Source organism: Cygnus atratus, chromosome 2 (genome assembly GCF_013377495.2).
Source record: "Cygnus atratus isolate AKBS03 ecotype Queensland, Australia chromosome 2, CAtr_DNAZoo_HiC_assembly, whole genome shotgun sequence".
In the NCBI taxonomy this organism is placed as follows: Eukaryota; Metazoa; Chordata; class Aves; order Anseriformes; family Anatidae; genus Cygnus; species Cygnus atratus.
In genome coordinates this window covers 134,704,304-134,715,198 of record NC_066363.1, presented here as the reverse complement: position 1 = coordinate 134,715,198, position 10,895 = coordinate 134,704,304, and the positions used below count along the sequence as shown (strand labels likewise).

Sequence of the window (10,895 nt, the reverse complement as noted above, 5' to 3'; positions counted from 1 at the left end):
GATTTCCCTCCTCCTGTATTTCAGCCTACAAATTTTCTTGTTTTTGTTCTTCTTATTCTTTTCCCCACCCTGAGGAGAGGGGGAGAAAACTGTCTTAGGGTCAGCCCACCACAGTCCTCCACTGCATCTACTAAGGCAGCAATTTCATGATGTTCACTGGGCTGCGTAACGCAGCCTCCAGCTCTCATCCAAGAACTCTCCAAAACAGGTTAAGGAGACAGCTGAATCGAGTCCCCATCCTCACCATCAAATCGACTACTTTATTAAACCCATTACATTGAGTTTATATCTCCAGCTTGGCTGCCAGTGGAAACACGCCCAAATATCACTCCAGAGATCCAAGATTTGATGGCCAACAAGAATTAAGTTCTTCACTTTAAGAATATAATGCTTCAAAAACTGTGTCCACAAAATGACACTACTATGCAGTTAATTAAAATTAAAAGTGACCACAACAAGATTTGCCACAAATAAACCAATTTATTACTTTTTGGCAAGTTCCATACAGCATGAGCAAGGATCTTTCGCTCACTATATTAAAACATTCTTTTGCTTTATACAGATTGTAAACATCAGTAGCAGCACAAACTGTTGGTACAGGCATTCCAGGATTCTGGTCTCTCTCTCTTTCAGGTAAAGAAACAAGAATGAAAAACCAATAAACCAAACTTCTTTCACAAGGTATCTATGAAAAGCAGCATATGCATTTCGTATCAATTTTGAGCAATACCAGGAAGGGTATTTCAAACTATTATTTTTAGTGAAATTCAGTGGTATTATGAATAGACACACCTTTTACGTATTAATGTAACCAATTTTTTGTTTGACATTAAAATCACTGTTTCATACAATCAAGGTAGTAAAAAAAATCTGCAGTAAAATAGCTGTTATAAATACAGCCATATTTGCTATACTGTATCAGATAAATAAGGATGTAACAAACTCTTGATCTGATTAATACTTGGTTTATCCCAACAGGCACCAGTCTAAAGAACTTATAATATACAGGTTCTCATTGTTGAACCAGCTCCTGTCCACCCACCAGACTTCTGCTATAATTTTTTTATTTTTCTCTCTCAAAGTGCTTTAAACCAGACATAATCTGATCCATAAAGTGAACATTTATCTCTTTGAGTAAGAGCAGATTTTTTTTTTTTAATTTTTAAGTCCCAAGAAGGTCAATCTGCTGGCTAAGTTCACCAAAGGATTGCAAAACATGCAGTTAGCTCAAGCTTCAATTCAGGGCATACCTGTCTAAATTTGGTAAGAACTGCTTTTCTCCATACCAACTTATCAGCATTAAAATAACACAGACAATTATGATGTTATTGGCAAAAGCTTTAAAAAAAATCTATTGTTAAAAACAACTGATTGCATTACAGTAATGCTGCTAATTTTGAAGTCATAATTATAGCAACCTCAATACAAAAATCTTCATTTCCAATGTAAAAAGAGAAGCCACATTTAAAAAAAAAACAACAAAAAAAACACCCTTCAAGTCTTCTCTGTGCATAATAAGGAGCAATGAAAATAAAATTAATTCTTTTGCAGCTCACCTTCAAAGTTACTGGCATAAAACAAAGTGGTTATTTTTATACCTGTATGCAACTGTCTCTTTTAAGCTTTGCAAAATACTGCCTTTTAGGTGACACTTAGATCAGCAGATCCATAAATGATGAGTTCAGATAAATTTCACTACCTGAACTGAAGAAATTGAGGATCTTTCTGTTTGTAAGATTTCTACATTATCAAAATGCACAGATGAAGATTAAGAAGGATGAACTCGCATCAATGCTACGATGTACATAAACAGCAATCCTCTTCCAAACAGATTTAGTAGTTGGAAGAGCATCAAGTGTTCCTACTGCCAGCTGCAAAACAGAAGTGAATCCATCAAACCTTGGCAAAAACTTAAATAGAAGTCCATAAAATCGTATGACTGTTTGCAATTCCTTCAGCCAAGCAAGAGATTCTACTACTGAATTTCTCTCCAGCTCTTCCCTGCCCAAATAAAGAAGCAGATCCCTATTACAGTATTAAAGCTAGATTCTGATGGAACTAAAGAAACACTGCAAAGGATAGTCTGTCAATCTGAACAAACCATTTTTTTTAAAGTCCTCAACTCTTCCATGATCATGAAAATCTGCCAGAAATAACGTGACGGGAACCTTCAGGTAACCTTAATTCTTCAGTAGACTGGAGATTAATCAAAACATTTACTGCTGAGTATTTTCACTGTGGCATGGGATAAAGCTCTATTAAAACAAAAAGTTCTGATCTATACAGCCAGCATTTTAGAGATTAATACCAACAAGTTCAAAATACTGTTGCATTGTTTGCATTTTTTGTTTGTTTTAAATCAAGAGCTTTTTCTGATTCACAGTAAAACCCTGGTACATCCTTTTTATTGTTAATCCTTTCCAGGTAGTTTTACTTTACAGTCTGTCTGAGAATTGTTTGGAGCCCAACGTATCAAGATGCAACTGTTATCCATGTGGATTTGTTTTTTTTTTGTTAGCTGCCGTTTTCTGTAGCAGAGTCTGTTAGAAGTTTTACAGAATTATAATGTTCTCCTAATCCATAGGCATGTCTCATATACCTAAAAAAAAGTTAGAAAACAAATGTTTAGTTTAGCTAAAATATACTGCATGACAAACATCAAGAGCACTCGAAGACAGCTTAAGTAAATTCAAGTTTTAGCACAGAAAAAAAAGAGTGAAAATAAATATAAATATATACGGTCAATGAAGGGTTTCTAATTTTGGTGACTTCCAGACATAAATTGGCATAAGCTTTGAATAAAAGTTAAGTTTCCTGATGTATTTTTTAAAAATCAATTTCACAATGATTTTGGAATTAGCAGGTAAAATAACCTTGCAGCATTCTAAAAAGTAGTGACTGAATCACACTTCAGACTCATTGTCAGCATTTTAAGAATGTTAATCACAATATCTTCAAAGTTAAATTGTAAATCACAACTACCATTTCTGAAAAAAAAATGAGTATTGATCTTGCAGGTCAACGTCAGGCATGTAAATGAAAACGAAACAAAACAAATGAGAATCAAAGGTGAGTTCTCTCATACAGAAATAAATGCACTAATTTTAAAAATGGGTAAAATGACACACTTACACAAGTGTTATTGGTTTGCCTGAATATTCTTCACCAACAACAATGGACGGGGAATCCATTTGCACTACTTCAATAGGTGTTTGCAAAATGTGCGACAAAGCCCTTAGCTGTAAGGCATAAAAAGAATTCAACAACAGGATTAAATCCAACATGGTGAGGAGGGAAGAAAACAAGATATTTAGTTTTAGCAAATATGAGTTTAGGCATAACATTTCAAATTTTGTTAGAAATTAAATTTTGTTAAAATAAGCAAAATAGCTTCAACTTTTTGAGGTGTAATTTAAAACAGGTTGCCATAAGTTAATTATTGTTTTGATGATAAAAACAGGTAACGTTGTGCTAGCTTTAGTAATTTAATAACTGCTATTGTAGAAAGCAGTAAAAGATAAGAAGCAAAGGCGTAAATGAAAACAAATATTTTTTCAAACTCAAAGTTTACATTACAAAAAAAAAAAACATTGCTCCATCATAGTCAGCTTTGCTACGATCTAAGTCTGCATAATAAGATGCTTTCCCCTTAAGAAATATTCTTCCCCCTCACCTTCTGTCATTCTTTCTAGTGATATTTTAGACAACCAAATTCTTTAACTGCTATGTCATCAAATTTTTCAGGACAGCAGGGGACCATCAGAAAACCTACTGATGTGGGGAAACTATTTATAGCCTTAGGAGAAAGTTCCTGATAAAATTATGAATGTGTTTCCTTATGCCTACAGGTATTATTTCTTCATAAATCCTTTTTTGAAGATGTATTGATAATTTGTGAAATTGTGAAGTGAGTGAATACTTACTTCCAGTTGACCACCCCACGCAGCCGTATTTGCTATATCATCACAGTATTTTTCAAATTCCTCTGTGGAGAAAGAAAAAGTCAACTTTTAGTAGTTCTCTCTAAACAAGCAAAGAACAAGCAAGTGAGGAAAAATACTGATCCTGAAGTGAAAAACTAGAACCAGAAAAGTCCAAATGCAGGAAAATATATATGCTCACCAAAGAGATGGAATAACGTTTGCTAGAATCCTTTAATAAAATAAAACTACGACTCAGGTGTACCAAGTAACAAAGTAAATCTTCTGTGTTCTGTAGAACACAGCAGAACCAACAAAGTAATAAAGTTCAGGAACAAACATACCATTATGAAGAAGAATAATTATAAAATAAAGTTTTCTAAAGTCTCTTATGATACAATTCTTACCTCTGCTATACATGTTTCCAGTAGTGGGGTTTGTAAGAAATGGCAGGAAGTCATCAAAATGACTTTGCATATACTTTGCCGTTTGGTTTCTCAGAGTTGTAACAGTCCAGGAATTCTGGCGATCCTTGAGCTGATCTTCGATAGCTCTGTACATGCAGTGGCCATCGGAAGGAATCTGCTTAATCTCCAAGTGTCTTGCTGCCAACAGGGAGGCAAGTTTCTGACTTTCAACATGTCTAGCACCTGTTAAATTCTCGATCTCAGCTTCAGCTATCCTTTCTTCTCTTTCTTTCTCCAAGGCAGCTTTTTTTTCCTTAGATTGAAAACACATACAAATTACATCAAATATTAAGATGTCTGTACAGTTCTTGGCTTAGTACTTGCCTCTAACTCTTCAAATGTTTCCCCAGTACGTTCATGTTTGTGAAATGTTCTGCTGAATTATTACTACTAAGTCTCAGAATCCTTCTAAACCTAAACACTAACAAATGCTAGATGACCAATACATCCTAAAACTCAAATATTTACAAAAACTTCAGAAGTGAGCTTCCTTTGTTAAATCTGTGAAGTCTTACTACTTCCATTTTTCCCCCCACACGGTATCTTACATATTTTTCATACGAATTTCACTAAAATACTAATAAAGAAATAATTTGTTTTAGACATTTTTCCTATCTCCTATGTCTTTTTATCTCCTATTTTGATTCCTATTTTTATCTCCTATTTTTTCCCAGCTCATGGTTGAGCATAAAGAAGTAGACCTTTAAAAAAAATCCTTACATATTTCTGTGTAGCAACCCTACAGATTTTGAAGACACACAGGAGGTACAAAATCAATACTGAATTAGCCAGGTGATGTCTCCTGTAAAATTGTTAAACTTCAGTTATATTAATTTAAACTGAAACGTATTTGTAAAATGTTTAAACATTACATACCCTCCTCTTCTGTGCTTTTGATATTCGAGGATGCTGAATCTGTTGCTCCAGTTGCTCAAGCTCTACATTTGCAACCCCATCAGTTACAGAATCTATCTGAAAAGGAAAAAAAAAAAAGTGTTAAAAGTTTCTATTAGTATAAATAATAAATGAGATGTGCGTTTCCTGAAACAGTTTTAAGCTGTTTCCAGGTAGTTCCAGAGTATATTTACAATGCTTTCCACAAAGATCCATGTAGCACAAAGCCTGTCAAAGCTGCAAGTCAAGCATTTCACACCCCAACCCCACAGTAACGGGCTTGAATACTTTTTCCACTATTCCCCAGAAAATAAATGATTATGAAGCGCATAGCTCAAATTTAATTCAAGCTGTGTGAACACTGCTTATAGACTGCACGGGAAAGTTTTCCTCACCTTACCAACAGATGAATGTTAAGCTTAAGCACCCAGAGAGCTGTTACCCAGTTCTGTAACAATTAAAGCAGGAAAAGGCTCCACCATCCATAACAAAACATAAATACCAGTTGTAAAAGACAGAGGGTTGACCTTTCTCGAAAAGAAAGTCAAAACTAATCTCATTATGGTATCAACCAGATGTCACCTTGGCATGCGCAGTAATACTTCCAACATGAATAAGGAAGTTGAGAAATGAAAGAACCCATATACCTCAAACCAAAATCCTCTCAGGGAAGTCTATGACCATGGCAAAGACGTTAGCTTGAAAAGTCCTCCATCACAATGTTTTGACAGCTCGTTTAGCAAAATGAAACAAATTCCTGTAACTAATCTAAGACACATTATGTTTAATGCTCACAAAGTAATCATCTCCTTAAGCGTCTGAGCAAAGACTACTATGTAAGATTTTTATAGGGTCATAGTGCTTGCATAGCAGATGATTCTCAGTCAACATCATTTCCCTGAAAGTCATTCACAAATCTTTTTCAGTCTAGTTTTCAAGCAAAAGGGCAATCTGCTTAAGTCTCCATTAAGTTACAAATCTGAAAACACCTGGTCCAGAAAGAATCACACAGACAGATTTTTGTTTCCTTACAAGATTTACTTAGCCAAAAGCCACATACTGTTATGGAATCACTCGAGGAGACAGAAAAGCATGGAGCATTAGCATCAGTCACAGAGAACCATATTGCACCAATTTAGCCGTAAGCTGTACTGCTGTTTAGGTGGACAAAGTAGGAGAGAGGTAGAGAACAGGCCTGCTTGCACAAACTGTACTTAAATTCAAGCACACAATACAAATAAAGAGATCTTCTCAGTACTGGATATACAGAATTAAGTCTATGGATTGCAACAACGGGATTCACTTTATTTATTAAGTTATAAACATAGGTAAATTTTTTATAAATTGTAAAGTATTTAATTGTATCTAATTTACTCCACTCAGTATTTCCCTCAGTTAGATTTGAGTGAAACTAAGCCTCTGTTAAAAATTAAGTGGTTTGCCATCCAGCTGGAAACTGGAATCCAAGTAAGTAGCTATGCTGTCAACACAGCAGAACAGTAGCATTTGAGCCAACTCCCATGTCTGCAGAAAGTGTGTTCTTAAAAACAAGGTCTGTTATACTGCAGACAGAATTGCAAAGACAATCACACTGCATTAGTCAACTGCCTGTCAAAGTCCATCAATACCCTAGTAGCCTACATAAGATAATTAGAATTACTACACAACTAAAAAAAAAAAAAAAAAAGAAAAATCATTAAGAAGCCTGAGCTACTAACATACCGTAAGAGCAAAACCAAATACCGCTCACCAACAAGAATACAGCTAAATAACCCTTCCAGCATAACAGCTGGATCTTTGCAGAATTACCAACACTGCAAGGAAAAGAAGAAATGCTTTAAATCATTACACATTACTTTATTATCATTTTAAAAAGTTAAAGAAGTCCTAATACAAATTGTATCTGTGTAGCTCCAGCTGAAGTTAAGGCATATACCTTATTCTGCTCAGGTGTAGCTTCCTTCAGCTGCTTTAACTCCTCCTTGTGCTTCTGTTCAAGTTCTGCTTCTAGTTTGGCAACTTCATCAGCCAGCTGTTTTCGTCTCTTTTTATCATTCTTGGGAACAGCATTTTTCATGCCTTGAATTTTTGCTGTTAAAGAAGCAGTGTTATAAAATGTTACCTCTAAATATAGCTACTCCACAACCGTTGGAGGAAGGAGGACTGCAAGTCTTAAAAGAAATTACACGTGTCAAGATATTGCAATTATCACATTTTAAAATCACATACATTTTCTTAACAGACACAATCATGACATCCAAAGAAGAAAACAACTTGTATGGGGTTGCTATTAAAAATACTTACGAGTTTTAACAACACAACAGACCTCAGCCTGTTTCTTTCAAATAAAATTATTTGGGCATTGACTTCTCAAATCCTGTCACATTAAAGATGTGTATGTTTTTAATAACAGACTGAAAGTAAAAACAGAGATTACCTGTCCTTAAAACAAAGTTTCTAAAAGCTGAATGGGTACTCAAGAAGAAAAAGCATCAATTTGCTTAAGTTCCTCAAGTATTTTTAGGCCTTAAGTCAAGGCTTCATTTCTTCAATCAAAAATAGTTTGGTTAGAAAGGATGTCTAGAAGTGATCTAATTCAACCTCCTGCTCAAAGCAGGACTGATGTCGAAGTTAGATCAGGTTGATCAGGAATTTATTCACATGACTGTGGAGTATCTCCAGTGATGTACATTCTGAAACTTTTGGGGGCATTCTTTTCTAGTATTCAACCATTCTTGTTATGAAAATGTTTTCCTTCTTTTTCTTCCGAAGAGAATCTTTCTTCTTACCACTTCCAACTCTTGTTTCTAGCCTGTTCACTATGCTTTGCTTTGAAGAGTTCAGCTCCACCTGTTCCATTTGGTAGTGGAAACAAGCAGATCCCTCATAACCTCTTCTCCAGGCCGAATAAACTCAGCTTCCACAGCCTTTGCTCTTACAAGAATATGCCCTGATAGCTCTCCTCACTTCTGCATTCACTGTTTCAGCGTTCCAGCACTAGCTGTTTAACACCCTGCTTGCCATTCATCACTAGTACATTTTTACTGCCCTTCACCCTTGACTGGGTGATGGCGATGATAATGAAACTTTTCAAAAAGAGGCCACAAGAATACTTACACTAAAAGATTTATGTCAAGTATTCGGCCTCACAGATGAAGCACTTGAGTTAGACAAAGACGCAGTTCTGTTCATAAAGACTGATGTAATGAGGGAGAAAGAAATCCATGCACGGACTCACCAGTACGTAAGGAGAGTACATTGTGGGGTGGCAGCTACAAGGATCATTAAGTGGAAGAGACGCTGGGTTCTCTGAGGCTGAGATGTACCTTACATTAATTCTTAGGAACAAATTGTTTTGCTGTCAGTTAATCACTGTACTTCTCAGGAATGTGTTTTTCAAGTGAGTAGCTTTAAGTTACCTGCCTCTCCATCAAGAAGACTGAATCAGTCTTCTGTAAAGAACCTGCCATCCTTTTAGGCAGGGGAGGACTGAACTTCCTCAGCATCTCCCAGCTAGCGTACCATGTGCTCCAGGTACCTAACCTAATTCTTGATTACTACCTGTCTTTTAGTGTCACTTAACTTTAGGGGATGAAAAGCCATCTCAAAATACTAAGTTCCTACAAATTTAATATGTAGCCACATAGTTTCTCTCCACCTCTTTAACCCTTTAATAAGAAGGCTGCAATTGACATATTACATACCAAAGAAACCAAACAAGGAAAAGGCCGTATCAATGCAGCTAATGAAAAGGCTATAATCAACAATGAAACACAACAGAATCCAGCTGACAGAACTAATTATGTTAATATATAATGGGGCCAGTAAACATGGGCTCATGAACGAGTCAAGTGTGGCACTGTAAGTCCACGTGGGTCCTCTACTCCAGGTATGGCTGAGCAGGAGGTGGAAGCTCATTGCAGATCAGCCGCATTTGGGATGATGAAACGTGGCCGCATGGGCAGCAGGGAGGCATGCTTCCCCAAAACACCTCACGAAAGCACCCCCCCCCCCTCAACTTCAGGGCAAGGCGGCGCAGTGCTGGCGCTGGAAGCCAGGCTGTTATGGCGGGGCTGCCCATATCAGCGCTACCTCACCCTCCGTGCCCTTCCTACGCGGCCAAACACAGCTTTCACACCTCGGCCGGCAGGCAGCAATATCACGACTATCGCATTCCTTCCTATCGTGAGCGATGCCCCTTGCTCTCCCGGAGCTGGGGCCGCTGTAACCCCCCCAAGCACCACGAAACCTTCCTCCTCCCCCCGCAGAGCAAGGCGCTAGGCGGGGAAGGCCGCTCCCTCCTCCCGGCGAGGCGCCTCACCTTGGAGCTCCCGCTTCTCCTTGCGCTGCCGCTTGACGAGCCGCTGCAAGGGCCCGCCGTCCTCCTCCTCCTCCTCGGCCCCGCAGCCCTCCATGGGCGCCCGGTGCCACCTCCCGCCCCCCGCACACGGCGCCTCAGCGCTGAGGGGAAGCGGCCGCCATGACACGTCCCGTCCTTCCCTTCCCTCCCCTTCCTTCCCGCCGGCACCGGCCGCTCTCCCCGCCGCTGTCGCCGGGGGGCGCCGGTAGCCAAGGGCTTCTCACCGCTCCTTCAGCTGCGGGCATGGCCGCCGGAGCCACACCGGACGAGTTTCTGCTTTGTAGGGCCGTGAAGGGGGGCAGGGGATGTTTAGGGGGAGAGCAGCCCCCGTCTCCTTTCTGCCCCCTGACGAGAATAACCGCCGAACTCCTCGCTCCGACCTCCTGTCCAATGCTCGATGAGGAGCTTATTTAACCTGTTGACTTTTGTGCAAAATATACAGTATTATGTACATGTTTGTTCGTTTATTTATTTATTTATTACCTGGAGTTAATTAAAGCTACAAAGTACCTTATAGACTCTGGCTTTTCCAAGTTTGTGTCTCCTCGCCACCATGAAGTGATTTCTCATTACCTCTTGTCTTTGTATTACGGTAATATAAAATAATATCTCATGTCTTTTTATTATAGTAAAACCCAAATGTCTTGTTTGGGATTTAAATCCCCACCGCAAAGTGTGCTGAAGAGCATGCAAACCTTCCTAAGGATGTTGTGGGAGCTACAGGTTGCATTGAGTTAGCGTGGAGTGAGTGAGATGCTCTGTTCACTGCTGCCACTGACGTTCTTCTGTGTTCAGTTAATCTGGGTAAAAATATAATTGAAAACTTTAATAATTGTTTTTGAAATTATGTAAAATGAGCATAAATCTTGCAAGTGGAAATGTCTGTGTTCATCTGTTATGGCATTGCTATTATTGTTTGCCACTTGAATTAGCAGATCCTCTGCAACAAGTACAGTGCCAAGCGCGAAGAAAGGAAACGGACCTAAAGCAGAATTGTAAGATGATGGGTCGGACTCCTTTGCTACGTAGAACTACACAATTATCTGTATCCTGAATATATGCTCTGTTTTTCCCTCCATTTGCCTTTTCCTGCCTGTTGGAACAAAACCAGATCACAGACCTTATCTGGATTGTCAACCAAAAAAAAAAAAAAAGTCTAATTGAAAAAGAATGAGGAGGGGTTTGCTTCCAGATAGAAAAAAAGGCTAGCACTGGAACTCAATAGTGTTGGCCCTGTAAGTATTTCTGTATACT

General features: G+C 38.3%; 1 protein-coding gene across 1 annotated transcript; it reads right to left on the bottom strand.

The window, feature by feature from the left end:
* Positions 1-460: 460 nt before the first annotated feature.
* Positions 461-9,821, bottom strand: OTUD6B (OTU deubiquitinase 6B). The gene is made up of 7 exons (XM_035546269.2): positions 9,603-9,821; positions 7,218-7,372; positions 5,264-5,359; positions 4,328-4,640; positions 3,924-3,985; positions 3,133-3,239; positions 461-2,599 (listed from the first exon to the last, which is right to left on the bottom strand). The coding sequence occupies exons 1-7, from the start codon at positions 9,694-9,696 to the stop codon at positions 2,515-2,517; spliced, it is 912 nt and encodes a 303-aa protein (XP_035402162.1). The 5' UTR covers positions 9,697-9,821; the 3' UTR covers positions 461-2,514.
* Between the last annotated feature and the right edge of the window lie 1,074 nt (positions 9,822-10,895).

Bases quoted from the DNA above. Each gene is read 5' to 3' on its own strand.
- OTUD6B (XM_035546269.2), bottom strand. From the start codon at position 9,696: ATGGAGGGCTGCGGGGCCGAGGAGGAGGAGGAGGACGGCGGGCCCTTG. The intron at 7,373-9,602 runs GTGAGGCGCCTC...CTTCTTTAACAG, and splicing joins GGAGAAGCGGGAGCTCCAAG to CAAAAATTCAAGGCATGAAA. The intron at 3,240-3,923 runs GTAAGTATTCAC...TATGCCTTACAG, and splicing joins CGTGGGGTGGTCAACTGGAA to CTAAGGGCTTTGTCGCACAT.